Source organism: Entelurus aequoreus, linkage group LG20 (assembly GCF_033978785.1).
Source record: "Entelurus aequoreus isolate RoL-2023_Sb linkage group LG20, RoL_Eaeq_v1.1, whole genome shotgun sequence".
Taxonomy (NCBI): Eukaryota; Metazoa; Chordata; class Actinopteri; order Syngnathiformes; family Syngnathidae; genus Entelurus; species Entelurus aequoreus.
Window position 1 is genome coordinate 23,890,154 of NC_084750.1, and position 21,990 is coordinate 23,912,143.

General features: G+C 38.8%; 1 protein-coding gene across 1 annotated transcript in view; it reads left to right on the forward strand.

The window, feature by feature from the left end:
* Window positions 1-21,990, forward strand: part of LOC133636058 (ceramide synthase 2-like) — a 51,881-nt gene that overhangs the window by 1,976 nt on the left and 27,915 nt on the right. The window contains exons 2-3 of the mRNA XM_062029675.1: window positions 13,166-13,340; window positions 17,403-17,520. Of these exons, the coding sequence (XP_061885659.1) occupies window positions 13,168-13,340; window positions 17,403-17,520 (291 nt within the window). The 5' untranslated portion in view covers window positions 13,166-13,167. The remainder of the gene's footprint in view (window positions 1-13,165; window positions 13,341-17,402; window positions 17,521-21,990) is intronic.

A 21,990-nucleotide genomic window follows, 5' to 3' on the forward strand; every position in this document is an offset into this window, starting at 1 on the left:
CGCCACGTCATTTATTGTAGAACGCCACTTTATTTGAGGTAGTTCACCACCTCATCAAATGTCGCCCCCCACCTCATTTGATGTGGCCCGCCATATCATTTAAAATGGCCAGCCACAGCATTTCAAGTGGTCCACCACATCATTTGTTGTAGTGCGCCACTTCATTTGAGGTAGTTCACCACCTCATCAAATGTCGCCCCCCACCTCATTTGATGTGGCCCGCCATATCATTTAAAATGGCCAGCCACATAATTTCAAGTGGTCCGCCACGTCATTTATTGTACAGAGCCACTTCATTTGAGGTAGTTCACCACCTCATCAAATGTCGCCCCCCCACCTCATTTGATTTGGCCCACCATATCATTTAAGTTGACCAGCCACATCATTTCAAGTGGTCCGCCACATCATTTCAAGTGGTCCGCCACGTCATTTATTGTAGAACGCCACTTCATTTGAGGTAGTTCACCACCTCATCAAATGTCGCCCCCCACCTCATTTGATTTGGCCCACCATATCATTTAAGTTGACCAGCCACATCATTTCAAGTGGTCTGCCACATCATTTCAAGTGGTCCGCCACGTCATTTATTGTAGAACGCCACTTCATTTTAGGTAGTTCACCAACTCATTTAATGTCGCCCCCCACCTCATTTAAGGTGGCCCCCACCTCATTTAAACATGCCAGCCACATAATTCCAAGTGGTCAGCCATATCATTTGAGGTGGCCCACCACATCATTTATTGTATAGCGCCACTTCATTTTAAGTAGTTCACCACCTCATTTAATGTCGACCCCCACCTCATTTGATGTGGCCCGCCACATGATTTCAAGTGGTCTGCCACATCATTTATTGTGCCGCGCCACTTCATTTGAGGTAGTTCACCACCTCATTTGACGTGTCCCGCCATATCATTTAAAATGGCCCGCCACGTCATTAAAAGTGAGCCGCCACATCATTTATTATGGCCTGCCAAGGCATTCAAATTGGGCCGACACATCAATTAAAAAGACCCGCCACATAATTTGACTTGTGGCACATTTAACATCATCTAATGTCGCCACCCCACGTCATTTGGCGTGGACAGTCGCATCATTTAAGTTGGCCCGCCTCGTCATTTCAAATGGACTGTCACATCATTTAAAGTGAACCACCACATCATTTAGGATGGCCCGCCACATTATATAAATCGGGCCGCCTCGTCATTCAAAATGGCTCGCCACATTATTTAAAATGGCCTGCCACATCATTTAATTTAAGCTGCAACTTCATTTCGGTTGGCCTGCCACATAATTTAAATTGGGCTGACACATCAATTAAAGAGGCATAAGTAAAGGAAATTAAGTGAGCTGAAAGATACCTACAAACATAATGATGCAATATGTACATACAGCTAGCCTAAATAACATGTTAGCATCGATAAGCTTGCAGTCATGCACTGACCAAGTATGCCTGATTAGCACTACAAGAAGTCAATAACATCAACAAAGTTCACCTTTGTGCATTCACGCACAGCATAAAACGTTTGGTGGACAAAATGAAACAAAGGAGTGGCATAAAACACGTTGTATGCAAGCAAACCACGGTGAGTTCAATAGGCCGCCAAAATTAGTAGGCCAAAACGGCGCTCGCCAAATACTCTCATTAGTGAAGCATGTTTAATATAAACAGTGGATTTCTAACAATTAGAAAGGTTTGTGTCCTCCTACAGAAACCATATTAAAACAAAAATATATTTTCCCCCCCATCTTTTTCCATTTTCATACATTTTTGAAAAAGCTCCAGGGAGCCTCTAGGGCGGTGCTAAAGAGGTTGCCGACCCCCGCACTAAAGAAAAATAGTATAGAGCCACAAAACGTAACACAGCTTATAAACTTTTTAAAGTTGTCATCTTTTTATTTCTATTTTACAGGAAAACAAATCTGTTCGTGTGAAATAAACTCATTTTTCTTTTTTGTTTTTGGCAAATATTCACGGTTAGCTTCCCCAAGGGCTTGCACACTGGAGAAGCTGAACTGAACACACAGGCTTCCAGTCTCTTTTACTTACCTCCCTTGCACCTCAGGACGTTCTCGGCCTCACAGACAGTCGGAAATTATAGAACTTTTGTCACTCCGGGTGTTAAAAAAAATCTGAGGAAGCCTCAACAAGGAGGCGGAAGAGCAACATATGGCGGCTGACAGACCCCTGATCTAACAGGATCCCCTACCTCTTGTCCCAAACAAGCTTGTAGATCAGGGGTGTTCAAACTTTTTGATTGCGGGACCGCATTGGGCTAAAAGCATTTGGCCGACTGCATGCAAAGTAACGATTACCTTCGTGGCGGCTTTCTTTAAGTTTTGTAACCAATCAGAAATATCAAGCAGTTAAAATGCGCCAAATATGGATAAATGTGGAGAGAGGTTTTTTTTTGGCATTTTCCACATCATGCCTTGCAATGAAATTAAATGGGTGGAATTTAGAATTTCTTATGGTGGTTGGATGTTTTTTTCTAAATCCACACAATTCAGTGAGCAGGCTGTTATGTGTGACCATGTTTATTGATTTTTTTGTGCGGGTTGAATTTATTTTTTCCTGCGCCATGACTAGGGAAGGTTGTTTGGATTGGGTCATACAAATAAATGCTGTGTATGTTGTCCTTAGAACAGTGCTTTTCAACCACTAGTGTGCCGTGAGATACAGTCTGGTGTGCCGTGGGAGATTATCTAAATTCACCTATTTGGGTTAAAAATATTTTTTGCAAACCAGTAATTATAGTCTGCAAATGATGTGTTGTTGTCGAGTGTCTGTGCTGTCTAGAGCTCGGCAGAGTAACCGTGTACAGTGTTTCCCATAAACTGCCAAGATACCTGTGGCGGTGGGGGCGTGGCTATGGGCGTGGTCACCATGACATCATCGAGTAATTTGCATAATTTACTACAATGATATGATTTTCTCTAAAAAGGCTAAAAAAATGTATACTTACTAATTAATAATAACAGTTTTGTTTTAAACGTCCATCCATCCATTTTACAATATAATTACAACACTTTATGTACATATTTATATACAGATTTGAACAATAAGTTATTCACTGAAATATATTTATTAATTGTGGTTCTTACAAAAAATATATCTTATAAAATATAAAAGCTAAAATGTCTCTTAAAGCTCTGCCCCTTTAATTAGTGCATACTAAATAATTTAACTTTAGCCTACTACTACAACCATATTATTTACCAGCAACATAAAGTGAAACAGAGCCAGAGGTGTCCTGCCACCGTCAGTAACAAATAAACAGAAAACCGTAGTGGTCAAATACAAATAAGGCAACAAGAGAAGTATCCTACACTTCTCTTTTGTAAAGTAAATCTGAACAGCCTATATGGGCAGGACAGGACAGGACAAAAAAAAAATAATAATAATTTGTGGCGGATGTAATTCTTTCGTGGCGGGCCGCAACAAATAAATGAATGTGTGGGAAACACTGGTGTAATACTCTTCCATATCAGTAGGTGGCAGCCGGTAGCTAATTGCTTTGTAGATGTCGGAAACAGCGGGAGGCAGCGTGCAGGTAAAAAGGTGTCTAATGCTTTTTCGTGCAGGTAAAAAGGTGTCTAATGCTTCAACCAAAAATAAACAAAAGGTGAGTGCCCCTAAGAAAAGGCATCGAAGCTTAGGGAAGGCTATGCAGAACGAAACTAAAACTGAACTGGCTACAAAGTAAACAAAAACAGAATGCTGGACGACAGCAAAGACTTACTGTGTAGCAAAGACGGCGTCCACAAAGTACACTCGAACATGACATGACAATCAACAATATCCCCACAAAGAAGGATAAAAACAACTGAAATATTCTTGATTGCTAAAACAAAGTTGATGCGGGGAATATCGCTCAAAGGAAGACATGAAACTGCTCCAGGAAAATACCAAAAAAATAGGAGCGCAAGACAAGAACCAAAACACTACACACAGGAAAACTGCAAAAAGTCAAAATAAGTCATGATGTGATGTGACAGGTCGTGACAGTACACCTACTTTGAGACAAGAGCTATAGTGATGCATGGTTGGTTATGGTTTAAAGTCATATCCAAAAATTGCGACGTCTTTTTACTGTCAACTGAGTTTCGTTTTTTTCAGTGATTTCTGCTGGTGGTGTGCCTCTGGATTTTTGCAACGCAAAAAATGTGCCTTGGCTCAAAAAAGGTTGAAAAACACTGCCCTAGAAAGCACACTCCATGGTCACTGGCCTGAGTCACTCACATATATGCACCTAACAAACCACCAGATATTTCAATGTAATATGTATACACCCTTGTTGAACTCATGCCGTCTCGCGGGACAAATTTTCGTCTTTTGGACACCCCTGTTGTAGATGCTCTACCTCTTTGGAAAAGTTGTGATAGAATGATTCATCTTCACCGAAGGCTACATGGAATTTAGATGACTCACATGTCTGACAGTCATGTACACATGCAAACATGTTCTCCGTTAATTAAAAGTTGTGTTTATGGAGCACTTCCTTCATATGTTTACAGACTGCACATATCCCTGGACTCGGTACCAGGTACCAGTTTGGTCCGTCTAAGTTAATCTGCTACCCGAGAGGCTGTCCGATGCAAAACCACATTCTGGTATTTTCAAGAGTCCTCAGATTTAAAGTCTGTATCGAGGAAGAAGAGAAAGAAAGACGACTTCCTGTCGCCCTCCCCTGCCGTATAGACATCCCCTTTTTGATTGGACCATTGAAATGGTCAGAATGCGGTCATATGATCCGGCGCACCAATGGAATGTGCTCTGAGTGGGGGAGAAAAAAAAGGCGCTTAAAAAAAGCTGATGATGTCAGCACATGAACCTAAATGTTGTCCCCTTCTTTCGGAAATTCCCTCCCAATACTGTAAAGGCGCAGCGGCAATGGAGGATTGTTTTTATTTTGGTTATAACACGGGGAAGTAAGCCTGCGTTGTTGTTCCCCTACCTTCTGGACCCTTCCCGTTTGTGCGCAGAAACTCATTTACTTATCTGTTTTTGGTGAGACTGCACTTTTTTAGCGGTGCCAGACATTGCGCAAGCAGCGTGTCGCCGCAGTGGAGGAGGCATTCTGCGCCTGAGAAGTTGGCAAAAGAAGTGGGAAAACTATGCCACCCTTCTCGTCTAGCACCTGTGCTGAGGCCGCGGGGGTAGCATGACTAACATGACATGGAGTGAAAAAATAGCAGGCGGGCTGTACAGTAGCATGCAGTGTTTCAAGATGGAAGGCTCGTAAGGGTCGTTGTTGAGCTCTTCTAATAAAAGCGTGACTAGTCGGGGTGTAAAAATTCATCGGGACAAATCAAAAAAGTGTTTAAAGTCATGAGTCGGTTAATTGGATATGGCTGCTCTAGGGTTGTACGTAAGGGTGTAATGGTACACAGAAATCTCGGTTTGGTACGTACCTCGGTTTAGAGGCAGGGTTTCCCACACATTCATTTATTTGTGGCGGCCCGCCACGAAAGAATTACGTCCGCCACAAATAAATAAATAAACATTTAAAAAAAGATAATAATAATTTTTGTTTTGTTTTGTTTTTTGTCCTCTCCAGCTTCTCAGGCAAATCATATAGTTGATGTAGATGCCCATATCGGCTGTTCAGATTTACTTTACAAAAGAGAAGTGTAGGATACTGCTCTTGTTGCCTTATTTGTATTTGACTTTATTAAATGTATTTATATTAGAAACACAACATGTGTATATAACAAAGGGTGCAAAGTCTGCAGGCAGTAGGAAACACATGGTTAAGTGTAGGGAGTAAAACTGATGGCAGTCTAAAGTTCAAGATTTTTGGAGCTCTTTGTTCAGTGGATCAGGTGTTTGATGAAGCTCTGTGTCTATCTACCACCACTACTGTTTTCTGTTTATTTGTTACTGACTGTGGCAGGACACCTCTGCCTCTGTTTCACTTTATGTTGCTGGTAAATAATATGGTTGTAGTAGTAGGCTAAAGTTAAATTATTTTGTATGCACTAATTAAAAGGGGCAGAGCTTTGAGACATTTTAGCTTTTATATTTTATAAGATATATTTTTTGTAAGAACCACAATTAATAAATGTATTTCAGTGAATAACTTATTGTTCAAATCTGTATATAAATATGTACATAAAGTGATTATATTGTAAAATGGATGGATGGACGTTTAAAATAAAACTGTTATTATTAATTAGTAAGTATATATATTTTTTGAGCCTTTATAGAGAAAATCAAATCATTGTAGTAAATTGTGCAAATTACTCGATGATGTCATGGTGACCACGCCCATAGCCACGCCCCCACCGCCATAGGTATCTTGGCAGTTTATGGGAAACACTGAGAGGTCACGGTTCGGTTCATTTTCGGTACAGTAAGAAAACAACAAAATATACATTTTATGGTTATTTATATATTTACCAATCTTGTATACAATGGCTTTATTCTTTTAACATTGGGAACACTATAATAATTCTGCCCAAAAATAGAAATAGCTCTGTGTGTGATGGATGTGAGCCATCAGTGCAACAGCAGGCAGTCATGAATGCTAAGCATAACAATAACATACATATACACAAAGGGTCCATTGCCAGGGTTAATGTGGTCAACATATATAAAATAAAAACAAAATAAAACAAAATTGGATAAGCCTCAGAATTGGTTTCTTAACAAAACCATTCTACATGTAAAGTGCAACATTTCTACATATATAGTGCAACATTAAACTGCTTCAAGTTGTTGCTCAGAGTAAATAAAATGACAAAACTTTTCTTCTTCATATAAAAAGTGCAACATTAAACAGTTTCAAGTCAACTCAGCTTCCGATTAACTTTTCTTCCCCCCCCCAGCCTTTAACCCTGGTGACTTTCACTCAATCTTCATGTTTTTTGCCAGACAAATCAGTTTATCCACATTGTAACTGCTTGCAGTTACAATGTCTCCAGCTGTGGAAAATAGCATTTCGCTGGGCACGGAGGTAGCAGGTATGGCGAGGTAGTGCCTGGCTAACTTGGCAGTAAGAGGATATATGGGCTCATTGTTCTTCCACCATAGAAGTGGGTCAAAATCAAATTTTAATGCAATATGGTCTTAAATCTGCTGCTATAAAAACATTTGTTATTGCTTTAGCCCTGCCTGACTCGCCGAGGAGAGGCTGCTTGAATGCGGTGTTTGCACCACGCTCGTCTTTCTCTTTGTTGAAGCGATGTTCACTTGGGGGTGGTGACGCTTCAAATGGGTTAGCATGTTTGACGTGTTGCCAGAAGCATACACTACCAGTGTTTCCCATAAACTGCCAAGATACCTGTGGCGGTGGGGGCGTGGCTATGGGAGTGGTCACCATGACATCATCGAGTAATTTGCATAATTTACTACAATGATATGATTTTCTCTAAAAAGGCTAAAAAAATGTATACTTACTAATTAATAATAACAGTTTTGTTTTAAACGGACATCCATCCATCCATCATCCATTTTACAATATAATTACAACACTTTATGTACATATTTATATACAGATTTGAACAATAAGTTATTCACTGAAATATATTTATTAATTGTGGTTCTTACAAAAAATATATCTTATAAAATATAAAAGCTAAAATGTCTCATAAAGCTCTGCCCCTTTAATTAGTGCATAGTAAATAATTTAACTTTAGCCTACTGCTACAACCATATTATTTACCAGCAACATAAAGTGAAACAGAGGCAGGGGTGTCCTGCCACAGTCAGTTACAAATAAACAGAAAACAGTAGTGGTGGTAGATAGACACAGAGCTTCATCAAACATCTGATCCACTGAACAAAGAGCTCCAAAAATCTTGAACTTTAGACTGCCATCAGTTTTACTCCCTACACTTAACCATGTGTTTCCTACTGCCTGCAGACTTTGATGTACTTACTCAACAGCCATACATGTCACACTAAGGGTGGCCGTATGAACAACGCCAAGACTGTCATAAACATGTGCGATATAGTGAAACTACACTTAACAACAATGACAAACACATTTTGGGAGAATATTTTCACCGCAACACAACATAAACACTACTAGGGATGATGTTTGATAAGAAATTATCGAGTTCGAGCCCATTATCGAATCCTCTTATCGAACCGATTCCCTATCGATTCTCTTATCGAATCCAGATAGGTTGTTGTATATGGAAAAAAACACACAATATTTGGTTTAACAAAAGCTCACTTTTATTTTATAAGAAAAAAAATATATATATATATTGACTGTTGTTACCCCCCTAAAAAAAAAAAAAAAAAAAAAAAAAAAATATTGACTGTTGTTACCCAAAGTATATCAAGTGGGATTTTTCAGAAAAACAAATATATACAGTAACACAAAAACAACCTGTCTCTGTGATCACTATAGGTGTATAAATAATAATATAGTGTTAAATAAAATCAGTCCTTTGGGCACAAAACTGAAAATAATACAGCTCTCCAAAAAGTGCACTTCTGCTGCTATTGGAACATACTAACTACACACACTATGACACTTAGAACGCCACAGTCATCAATCAACAATTCTTCTTACAAAAAAATTAGCATGTCTGCTTTTTCAGGATCAAGTCTGACCCGCTCTTCGCTAATTGTGTCGCCAACGGTGGATAAAACACGTTCACTTGGCGTGGAACTAGCTTGGACACACAGATAGGTTTGACGACATCCTCCTCCAGTCTGTATCTAAACCTTCTGGGGTCCATCAGTGTGGCCTCCTCCAGGAATGACTGCACGTCCTTGTCCTGGAGGGAAAATGAGGGACAGATACAGCATAGAATTAGGGGGGAAATTAGCTGAATGTGAAGACTAGGGTGTCTGTTATTAAGTCTTTAGCATTAGTATGTGGAATTAAATGATGGAATGGATTAAGTAATAAAGTTAAACATTGTACTGATGATACACTTTAAGAGGTTGTTCAAATTAATAGTGCTTACAAAGTACAAAGAAGAATAATTAGAAATACTTTCAACCTTATTGAAAATAAGATTCTTCATCTCAGTATATTAATAGGCTGAATTAATTACTTAAATATTACACAACTGTTGTATATACTAATTCACAGATGTTATTTTATTATAAAAAGGTCAGTAAATGATTTATATATTTGTAAACGCTCTGAAGTGGGAAAAGGGTAGGATTAAATAAGCTTTACTTCTTCCTACTCCTGTTCGGACATGATGTAAAGTGAAATTATATGAAACTGTGATGTGTTATGCTGTTAGTGTGTTCATGTACGAAATAAACTAAAGAAAGAAAGAAAGCACTAGTTTATTAGACAGACCTACAAACTCTGGAGTGGTGTAGGCTACAAGATACCGTTAACGTTATCAGACACATACAAAAAGGCTAACGTTAACGTTACCGTTAGCCACTGACTATGCTTAGGTAACGTTAGTCTAGCTAACATTACTGCAGTCCTGGTTGACATACGAGGTAACCTTATTTTAGCCTAAAGGTTACAAGTGAGCAAATATGGAAATTAACCGGCAACAGTTAACATTAGTTACTCACCGGCACTTTCACTGGAACTGGGGCTGCAGGTTGAAACAGAGGAAGAGAGGCGTGCTTCGTCATCTCTGTCATCTTCTCTACGTGTCGAAGACACGCCACGGTTCTCGAACATTCAGGTTATGTGCGGCCTGAACATGTTTCAACATGCTTGTTGTACTTCCCCCCCTTACACGAGAGCGAAGCGTGGCAATAATTGCATATTGCCGTTTCCCCGTCGTATTTTTTTGTAAAATTAAGCCATGCCTTGAGGCGTTTTTTCCGGTCCATTATTTTTGCTGCTTTCTGTATCTGCTGCCTAATGACTGAGCTACGTCATTTCCTGTGATGTCCCACAGGGCATTTCCTGTGGGACGGGATTCGTTCCCAGGGATTCGAATAAAGAACCAACTCTTTTTCTTTACTATAGTGGCCTCGATAACGGGAACTGGTTCTCAAAAAGGGATTCGAATCCATGGAATCGGTTCTTTTGTTATCGAACAACCGTAAAAACCGGTTTCGAACATCATCCCTAGTGGTACTTTAACTTTTTAACTTTAGACATCAATGTTGTTTCAATTTAAAAATACAACTATTTTGCAACGTTGTTTCAAAGTCAGTTTTAAAAGACATGTAACATGTAACGTTGTATCAATGCCTTGTGCCTCCCGGGCTATTTTTCCAGACTACAGAGCGCACACATTAAATTCTCGAAGAAAACATTGTTTTCAACATATTGTCCGCACTGGACTATAAGCCGCAGATATATACGTTGTAAAATGATTTATTTACACATAAATATTTTGTAAATGTTTATTTACATACCTTAATTGTTTCCAAACTGTGTCTGAAACCCAGCAGTAAAACGGCTGATCAGACAAAACAGAAGTCATCGTCATGGACCCACTAGCTGTGGAAGTTAGCTCTCCAATCAGCTAAACAGACTCAATAAGTCCATGGTGACGTTTTGGTAAATTATGAAACGGAAACAATAAAAACAGAATGCCATTGTAAGTTAATAATACTAACAAAGACACTCGTAAATGTATTAACGTATTAGCTAAGCTTGCTTGATTACATTACGATAGCACGTACAAATATGCATGAAAACACTCCTACAGACATCACACATGGGACGGTTTAGTAAGTGAGAATTGTTTTAGTTATATTGTAAAACTTACAAATGTTGTTTGGAGTGATAAATGAAGAATCCATACGAGTAGAAACACTATGGACAGCTCGTAGACGGAACGGCACTTGTACTTTGGGTTGAAAGCTCAGTCTAAACCAGGGGTGTCAAACTCATTTTAGATCGGGGGCCACGTGGAAAAAAATCTACTCCCAAGTGGGCCGGACTGGTAAAATCACGGCACGATAACTTAAAAATAAAGACAACTTCAGATTGTTTTCTTTGTTTAAAAATAGAACAAGCACATTCTTAAATTGTACAAATCTTAATGTTGTTGGGTTATTTTTACACTTACATGTTGCGGTTAATATTATTCTCTCTTTATTTGTCGTTATTTATTCTTTCTGAATAAATGATTAAGAGGAAATTATTAAACTTAAGAGATGGTTTGATGTCAATAAATTATTATTAAATGTAAAAAAAAAAATTTTTACAAGAGGAAAAGGGAGGAAACATTCAAACTGTCAATAGATGGAATTGATATTGATAGGCTTTCTGAATTTAGATTTTTAGGAGTGATACTGGATGATGGTCTGATATGGAAATCTCATATTGCACATGTACGGAAAAAGATGTCTAAGAGTATTTTTATATTAAACAAGGTAAAATATGTGTTAGATTATAGGGCAATGCGTATTTTGTATTGTGCACTTATATTGCCATATATCAGCTACTGTGTGGAAGTGTGGGGGAACACATATAAGAGTAAAGGCATTGTATCAATTACAGAAAAGAGCTATAAGGATTATTCATATAGTAGATTACTTAGAACACACTTACATATTATTTATTAATTCTGGTTTATTGAAACTACAGGAGCTAGTAAAGTTACCGACATTATGTGTCATGTTTAAGGCTAAAAGTAAAACATTACCAGCAAATTTACAAAAAATGTTTGTCATCACTTCTGAGAATACAGAGCATAGAAGAAAAGGTCATTTTAAACATCAGTATTCAAGGACAACTTTAAAACAAATGTGTATATCAGTGGTGGGGGTTAAACTATGGAATTCTCTTTACAATGAGATAAAAGACTGTAAAAAATATATTCCAATTGAAAAAAATATATAAAGACAGAACAATAAGATCATATGGACAGCCATAAGTGTTTACATTTTGCCTGGTTTTGTATTTGTTTTGTATCATCCCATGAGGTGTATATTACTTTTTTTTGGTTCGGTTTGTACTTCATGAAGTTTTTCACTTGTTGTGTTTTTTTGTGTGTTTTTTGTTTGTTTTCATTATATTTGGATGTAATTGTTGGTTTATATGATATCCATTAAGTAAGACTACGTATGATGTTGAAGGGGGCAGGAAAATATAAGATTCTTCTTCATCCTGCTCCTTCTCAGGCATTGGTGTGTAAATGTATAATTGTATAATTGAGCTATAATTGTCTATCAATCAAAGATGCACATCAATGAAGGAGATAAATAAAAAAAATAATGTGATAATATTCATCAGTCGACTCATTGGTGTTAATTTTCAATCTATCAAGATAAAAAAAATTATATCAAAATCAAATTACAGTATGTCATTTATGTAGTTTGATCATTTTCCTTGACTGATGTACTAAAATCATGTGGTTTATTTTTTACATGTATAGCATCATCTACAAAGATACAAAGAATTGCTATTGCGACATCCAGTGGACACATTTAGAACAGCATTTTATTTCATTCCAAAATTTCAGGTACATTTTTATACTTAGCAAACTCATCCCGCGGGCCGGATAACACCTGTTTGTGGGCCTGATCCAGACCTCGGGCCGTACGTTTGACACCCCTGGTCTAAACAGAAGGGCAGTGCAGCGCTGCAGCACCTGCAGTGAGCAAACTCGTTCAAAAGATGGCGCCATAGTGCAAACAATAACACACCACTTCAGTGTCTTTTGGCATTGTGGCCATGAGCGAAGAAAATGGTTCGCACACGGGGGCATATTTGGCTCGATCTAAAACTTTGTAAATGGAAAAGTTTGCAAATGAAGGTTCCACCGCATGTGTTGTTCGCAGATCCAGTGATTAAGCAACGTGTTATGAAGCAAAATGTTATTTTTATGAACGTTAAAAGCTCATGGTTACTAAGTGTGAAGAAACGTCTGCTGCATATTTGGGACGCAGTCAAGGGAGGGGAGAGTTCCATATGCCTTTGACCCAAAGAAGGACCCCCTTACTGAAAAAAGTAGTCCTCAGACTCACAGATGCAGTTTGTGGGAGCAGATGTACAAATGGACTCTTGAGTCCGGAGGGTGCGCCCACATTGCTGTGCACATACGATGAGTAATGATCCCTCAGATGCTGCTTCCCCCTTTTTTGGTCCTGCCACGCCCTCAATGTGGAGCGCTCATGTCTGCGCTGGAAAGTATGAATGTAAAGTTTGAGTCACGCTCTCCCTCGTGGGTCTCAGCAGGTCACTCCGCCACAAAGGAAACATGGCCGCCGTCGTGTAATTGTTTAAACGTGTCCAACTCTTTGCGTCCATGTGTGTCCTGCGTGTAGGGATGCTGTCCGAGCTGAGCCAGTGGTTCTGGCAGGAGCGGCTGTGGTTTCCGAAAGGCCTGGGTTGGGCCGACCTGGAGGATCGGGAAGGACGAGTGTACGCCAAAGCGGGGGACCTGTGGGTGGCCCTGCCCATTGCTCTTGTATTTCTGATCGTGCGTCAGATCTTTGAAAGGTCAGTTGGTTTGTCCCTTAATTTACACTGTTACCTTTATTACTTGTTTCCTTTATTGTCTGTCCAAAATATATTATTTTCATTATTATGTCAACCTCCTAAATCCTAAAAGTGTCGTAACGATACCAATATTTTGGTACCGGTACCGGTACTAAAATTATTTCGATACCTTTCGGTACTTTTCTAAATAAAGGGGACAACAAAAAAATGGCATTATTGGCTTTATTTGAACAAACACACGCTGTAAGTCTTTGCTGTCATCCAGCATTCCGTTTTTGTTTACTTTGCAGCCAGTTCAGTTTTAGTTTCGTTTTGCGCAGCCATCCCTAAGCTTCAATACATTTTCTTAGCGGCACTTGCCTTTTGTTTATTTCTGGTTTAAGCATTAGATACCTTTTTACCTGCAAGCTGCCTCCCGCATATTGTGATCACGACAAACCATGTTGTGATCAAAGCAAAGCAATTAGCTACCTGCTGCCACCTACTAATATGCCGAGCTCTCGACAGTACAGACACTCAACAATGGCACATTATTTGCGGATTATAATTACTGGTTTGCATAAAATATTTCAACCCAATTAGGTGAAATTACATAATATCCCACGGCACACCAAACAATATCTCACGGTACACGAGTGTGCCGCGGCACAGTGGTTGAAAAACACTGACTTACAAAACTGTTCCTCTATTCCTTTACTAGGGTTTTACAGCTTCTCACTCCGCAACAAGGCTGGGGCATCTGGTGTAAGGTATAAAAAATACTTATTGGACAGTTGTTTTCAACACAACAGGGTAGCTGTCCATGTTTGCACCTCAATCCCAATATTGAATGTGCAATACCCTTATACAGCTGGGATTCAAACTACAGCCCAGTCTGTGTCAGTTCCTTTTTAAACAGAATGCTGACAGTTAGAGATCTAACGGTAATAATGATAACCACGGTAAAACTCTCGATGGATGAAATTAAAATGATCAAAAATCTGCGATTAAAAACCACACGTTGATAAAACGACATAGCATTAGCCTGCTAGCTAGCGCAAATGCTAACATGAAAACAAGAGACATTAACGTCTTTCCCCGTTAAGAAACGTCATACCCCAATCTAAACTTGTATAAACCCATTACTGTCTTAAACGACTAAGATCCAGTATTCACATTGAACATAAATGCTGTGCTGTCTTCTTTTTCTTCTTCTTGTTTAATGACGGGGTACTCAACGTTAAAGGTGCATTATCGCCGACTCGTGTGAACCAGAGTTCCTTCACTTTTCTTCCCCTCACATACATACATATATACCTTCACATACTAAATTCTATTCCATAAACCCGTCTCTTCCAGAAACTTCACTAAAATGTTCTAGTTGCTGCTTTGTACCCCTTTGAGAGTAACCTCCTTCAGTCCATGTCTTCTAACTTCCTCTCTTAGTTTTCTCCTTTCTCTACTTTATTTCCCACAATGAATGATTGCATGTTCCACTGACTAACTCATTGCAGCTGCCACATAATCCTGCTGGGTGTTTGTTTATAAGATGCAATGTCTTATTCAGTCTGGTGTGTCCTAATCTAATGCGTGATATGATTCCTTCCTCTTTTGTGCTCCCCCTTACAGTTCTTCCCGCTTTGTCTGTGTACTGAATTACATATACGTTTCTTGTTGTACTCTTGTCCCAATGTAATTGCCATCTTTCAAAATATTTTGTCTCTTTTTCACTGAGAGGTACCTCTCTGTGCTGCTCTAGTGTTAGTGTCTCTTTTGCCAGCTGATCTGCCAATTCATGGCCCTTAATGCCTGTGTGAGCCGGAACCCAAAGGAACCTTCAGTGGTATTCACCCTCTCGAGCCTGAATAATATTTTAATATATGTCATTAACTATATTTTGTCTGCTTTGCACCCTAAAATATTGAATAGAGCTTAACGCTGACCTTGAGTCGGAGAAGACCACCCCCTTTTTTAGCTGTGACTCTTCTACCCACTGTAGTGCTGCTGTGATTGCCAATAGCTCGACTGTAAACACTGCCAAACGGTTCGTTGTTCTTTCTTTAACTCCAATCCGGAGCCCTGGTACTACAAAAGCAAACCCTGTACTTCCTGTGATTGGATCTTGCGATAAGTCCGCTAATATTGGAGTAAACAAACTACGTTTTGTATTCAAACGGTCTTCGACCAACACTGCCACACTTCCACTCAGCCCCTGACCTTTGGACTTTTGCTGAGGCCATATATCCACCAAAGCCGCATGGAGCAACCAAGGAGAAGGAACTGTTAAAGGTCTTGTAGAACAAAGTGATCGATGTATACCCTTCAACAGGAAGTGAAGTCACGCGACGTGACATAAACCGGACGTGAAGTACCCAAGTGATCACCCATATGCATTTATTTAAAAAAAAAAATCTATAACATTTACAAATTAAAATGGAAGAAGAATATAATGTAATAAATAAGAAATAAAATAAATGTCTCTTGTAAAGCCAGAACAATATTTAATGTTTCCTCTGCCAAAAAGTAACATAGCATGTTTGTTTATTTTAGTTCTTAAAAAGAAATACAACTTGGTTAAAATATTTCGGTTTGTATGAGTACTTTTTGAGCAGATTCAACAATACTGCGATAATGATAATAACTGTGATATACATTTCTTATATCTTTACATCCCTAGCTGACAGAAAAAATGCAGGATTTTACATGCAAAAGGGGATTATTTTCCCCTATTTTATTATCATTATTAGTATAATTATTACCGTAATTTCCGGACTATAAGGTACACTTAAAATCTTTTTTTTTCTTCTCAAAACTCGACAGTGCGCCTTATAACCCGGTGCGCTTAATGTAAGGAATACGTTTGGTTGAGCTTACTCACCTCGAAGCTATTTTATTTGGTACATGGCGTAATGATAAGTGTGACCAGTAGATGGCAGTCAAACATAAGAGATACGTGTAGACAGCACTATGATGGCAATATGTCTCAAGTAAACAACACCAACATTTTCAATGTTCCATTGAAAATATAGAACATTACACACGACGCTCAAACATCCATCAAAATGTTTTAGTACGACTTTGGTAAGCTATGAAGCCGCACCGCTTGATGGATTGTACTGTGCTTCAACATACGAGTATTATTATGGTGTGTGTATAAGGTAAGACATATTATCTGGAGTTTTGTTTCACAATATTATGCAAAAGCAACTTTTCTTACCTTCTGGTACCTGCTGATCTGTATTTGGGATCTGTAAAAGTCCTGAAAAATTGCGCGCGTTCCGGAGTCGATAAGCTTCTTTTTTTCCCTCTATCTTCTTGTTATGGGACATTCATCCTCCGCTGTTGCCATTTCTAATATAAAGTAGTTTAAAGTTCTTACTTATATATGTCTGTAAACTCGCCATGAAAGCGCTAAAACATACCGGTATAGTGAGTTTACAATATTTACTCAAGGAACTGTAGTTATTAGAGAGTTCCGGTCGGACGTTTTTTCACGGGACACATTTCCTGTGTTGTTGTTTCCGGACAAGGAGATGCTGCTCCGTTATTGATTGAAGTAAAGTCTGAATGTCATTAAAACAGTTAGCTCCATCTTTTGACACTTCTTCCACTCCCGTCCTTGCACGCTACACCGCTACAACAAAGATGACGGGGAGAAGACGCTGCCGAAGGTGAGCCACGTAAATAAGACCGCCCACAAAACGGCGCATCCGGAAGCGGCTTGAAGATGATCTGTAAAACATAATCTATGCAACATTTCGACCAAAGGACCACTATCACATGTTATGTAGACCACAAGGAAGTGTTTTACATTTAGAAATAATAATAGGAGTCCTTTAATGCGCCTTATAATCCGGTGCGCCTTTTTATATGAAAAAAGATCAAAAATAGACTATTTATCAGCCGTGTGCCTTATAATCCGGTGCGCCCTATGGTCCGGAAAATACGGTATGTATTTAATTATATCGAATGCAGCTGAGATAGGCTCCAGCACCCCCCCGTGACCCCGATAGGGACAAGCGGTAGAAAATGGATGGATGGATGGACTGTGCACCATCAATATATGCCATGTTGTGTCCACAGGACGGTGGCGATGCCTCTGGCCTCTCTGCTGGGGGTGAAAGAAACGGAGCGGCTGCGGGCGCCTCCCAACCCCACGCTGGAATCCTACTACTGTACTGTGACCAAAAACCCCACACAGGTAAATGTCTGAACCTTGATTGATTGATTGAAACTTTTATTAGTAGATTGCACAGTACAGTACATATTCTGTACAATTGACCACTAAATGGTAACACCCGAATAAGTTTTTCAACTTGTTTAAGTCGGGGTCCACTTAAATTGATTCATGGTATAAATATATACTATCAGCATAATACAGTCATCACACAAGTTAATCATCAGAGTATATACATTTAATTATTTACATTATTTACAATAAACCCATGCAGTGTGAGCACGTGTGCACAATACAACACGCGTAATGAGGACTGCAGCTAAGAAATATTTTGGTAATCCATTTATTTATTTGTTTGATTAATCAAGTAATTCAATAAAACACAGTTTGCGTTCAGGTAAAACTGTTGAAATAAACAAGGATTTTTCTGATGACCCTTTTTTATATAGATGCACAGCACAATAAATTGCACTTATAACATGAGAGCATCACTATGTATCACTTATACCATATTTTAAGACTGTAAGGCACACTTAAACCTTTCATTTTCTCAAAATTCCACAGTGCGCCTTATAACCAGGTGCGCGTAATGTACGTATTAGTTCTGATTGTGCCTACTGACCTCGAAGCCATTTTATTTGGTACATGGTGTAATAAGTATGACCATTGATTGATTGATTGAAACTTTTATTAGTAAATTGCACAGTACAGTACATATTCCGTACAATTGACCACTAAATAATCGAATACGTTTTTCAACTTGTTTAAGTCGGGTTCCACGTTAATGAATTCATGGTAAAGCAGTAGTAGATGGAAGTCACACATAAGAGGCACGTGTGGACTGCAGGTTGACACCTGTTCAATAAATGACGCTAGCAAGTACCCATAAGCAAGCAACACCAAAACTTTGAGGTTTCGCTGAGAATAAAGAACATTACACAAAGCCCTCAAAAATCTGTCAAAAAGTTTTAGTACGATTTTGGAAAGCTACAAAGCCGCACCGCTTGATTGAATGCGGAGCATTATGGCTAGTGTAGTTAAACGTACTGTGCTTCAACATACGTGTATTATTATGATGTGTGTATAAGGACCCTAAAATGGCACCTATTAGGGGACATTATTTGGTTATTTTGTTACGCAATATTATGCAAAAGAAACTTTTCTTACCTATTGGTACCTGCTGATGAGTATTTGGGATCTGCATACGTTCCGAAAATTTGCGTGTCTGCCATTGTAGTCCGACGCTGTAGTCTATAAGCTCCTTCTTTTTTCCTCTATCCTCTTGTTGTGGGGTATCATCCTCCGCTGATATCTGTCAGTAGACTCGCTGTGGAAGCGCTAAAAACTACAACAAAGATGATGGGGAGAAGACGTTGTCGAAGTGGAGGCATGTAAATAAGATCCGCCCACAAAACGGCGCATTCTAAAGAGACGGTCAGAAAGCGGCTTGAAGATGGTCTGTAAAACATAATCTATGCAACATTTTGACCAAAGAACCACCATTACATGTTATGTAGACCCAAAGGAAGTGTTTTATATGTAGAAACAAATCATAATAGAACCACTTTGGTGCGCCTTTTTTAAAAAAATAGACCTAAATAGACCCGCTCATTGGCAGTTTGCCTTATAATCCGGTGCACCCTATGGTCCGAAAAAATCGATATTTAAAAATGACAAAAAGTGAAAAGTGTACACTAAATCTAGGAAATAAAAAAAATTAAACAAAGAGGCTCTCTGATAAAATATGATTTAAAAAAATTTTTTTGAACATTTTTATGATTTTTTTTAATTAGACACACTATTTGTTGAATAATAATAACACATTCTGAAAACTTAATACAGTCGTGCCCGTCTTTTTGCGGCTAATTGGTTACAGAGGCCTGAACAGAGAAAACACATTTCTTTTTTTTTTCTTTTTCTTTTTTCTTTTTTTTTCTTATTAATCAATTCAACAAAACAACACACAAAAACACCACAACAATGCAATCCAACTCCAAAACCAAACCCGACCCAGCAACACCCAGAGTAGCAATAAACAGAGCAATTGAAAACAATTGAGGACACACAAACATGACACGGAACAATCCAAAAGTAGCGAAACAAAAATGAATACCATCAATCATCAATTTCAAAATAGCAGTGATTAAAAAATCCCTCATTGATATTATCATTAAAAACAATAATTGTTTTGATAAGTAGGATTATAATTGATAAGTCAAAAATGTTTATAATTATAGCATTAAAAAACTGTTTACGACCTTCTAAGAACATTTTCAAACATAATTACAGCCTTCCAAACATGCAATAACAGCCTTTACTCCCATTCCACCCAATACAGTAGCCTAGAGTGTGTTCCGCTGTAGATTACAGGATCCACCAAGCGTCATTTATATGGTTGTCACACGGCCACTACAACACGACTACGACGTGGAAATACTTTCTTCTAAGTTTGAACTGTACTTCCATGTGCTGAAACCGCGGGCACGTCTTTGTCTGTCACACCTCGACAGTCGCAGCTCCAACCACTGGCCGTGTTGTTGGCATTATGTGTCCTGCGTTGACGTTCTTTATCGCTCTCAAGACTCACCAACGTTGTGTGGAGCTGTGTTTTTGATGCTTGAATGGTAACTTTACTTTTACTTGTAACAATTAATTACTTTTAGGTACGTTACAACGCTGCTAGAGGTACGTTTGATGTGGTTGTATGTCAACAAGACAGCGTCAGAAGCACATCAAGTTTTCCTTTTGCCAATAAACACACTAAAATGAACTTTGTATCAAATAGAAAGAGGCAACATCACACAGCAAACAACACACGCACACACACATTACTTTTTCAAAGGGAATAATCAACAAACAAATCAGTGACCGAAGTGACGAGCTCGCGATCCGACAATACCCCGTTTGTGGGCAAGGAGACTACAGCTGTCGAAGCACATTCCATCTCTTTATTAACACAATCCAGTGAAAAGATTCAACACAGCTGCTGTTAATGCCCGCAAACTGCAAGTCTGAGCTAACAAGCACAGCTGAGCTAATGCCGGTCAGTCTGGACGCTGACGTCACACGTCACTTAGCAACCGCCTTTTAAAGGCACATGCACACGCTCTGCTCTCATGAAACATCTCACCTGCATAAGCCATATATTTGAATTTTTATTTTTTTTAAATCACACATTTATTACTTCCCCTAGTAATTATTACATGTATTAAAGAGTAATTCTGTTATTAATTATATTACTTTTTTGGCAAAATAACAACTATAACAATTTTAAAGTAATTTTCCAAACACTTCTGATAGAAGTCTTGTTGGCATTTAGTGTTGCGCTGCTGTTGGTTTTTTACTTCGCCCGTGTCAAAGGCTCACCAATGTGGAGATGTGTTATTGATAAGGCCGAAGTTAAAGATGATGTGCACCAAAAAGTTGATTGATTGAGGATACATTAGCGTCAAGATTAGCAGCCGTGTCGTTGGTAGCAGCTTTCACCCTTCACCTGTAAATGGAACTCCTGGTTAATACTGTGATGATACAAAAAATAAGAACAATACTGCACTGTGAATCAGGTGAGACATAAATAAGACATGCTGCATTTTAACATTTAACTTAGGTCAAAAGTAGAATATGCTTTAAATTGCAATGGACGACTGTAATTACATAGTCTATTGAAAACATTCACATTTGAAAAGGTATTAATTAAAAGAGTTGTGTTGGATTTTTGGACAAACAACTGGTTAGCATTAACATACAAACAGTACTGTATTGTCCGAACTATAGAGCGCACATATAAGCCGCACCCATCAAATATGTTTCCATATATTAGCCGCACAGGACTATAAGCCGCAAACATATATGTTGTGAAATGAGTTATTTACACAGAGATATTTTGTAAATGTTTATTTACAGACCTTAATTGTTTCCAATTGGTGTCTGTAACACGGCAGTAAAACGGCTGAGCAAACAAAACAGAAGTCATCGTCATGGACCCACTAGATGCGGAAGCTCGCTGTCCAATCAGCTAAACAGACTCCAATCTGAATTCACGGAGTATTTAGTAAAACTGGAACTATACAAACAGAATGCCATTGTAAGTTATTAATACTAACACAGACACTCGTAAACGTTTTAGCATACTAACTAATGCTCATTACATTACGATAGCACGTACAAATATGCATGAAAACACTCCTACAGACATCACACTTGGAAGGGTATAGTAAGTGAGAATTGTTTTAGTTATATTGTAAAACTTAAATACATTGTTTGGAGTGATGAATGAAGAAATGCTATGGACGCTTATTTCTGGTTTACGGCATTGTGGGGGGGGGGGGACCTGCTGCGAAGCGGGGTGTGTCAGGACCGGCTTCGAGATTAGTGACAGGTGCGTAGATGATACAGCAGTGAGTGTTTGTCTGATCACCTGTCGCTCTGTTAAAGGCAGCAGTCGGGAAGGAGAGGGGGTGGTTGATGGTGGAGAACGAGCGAGAGAAACTTTAA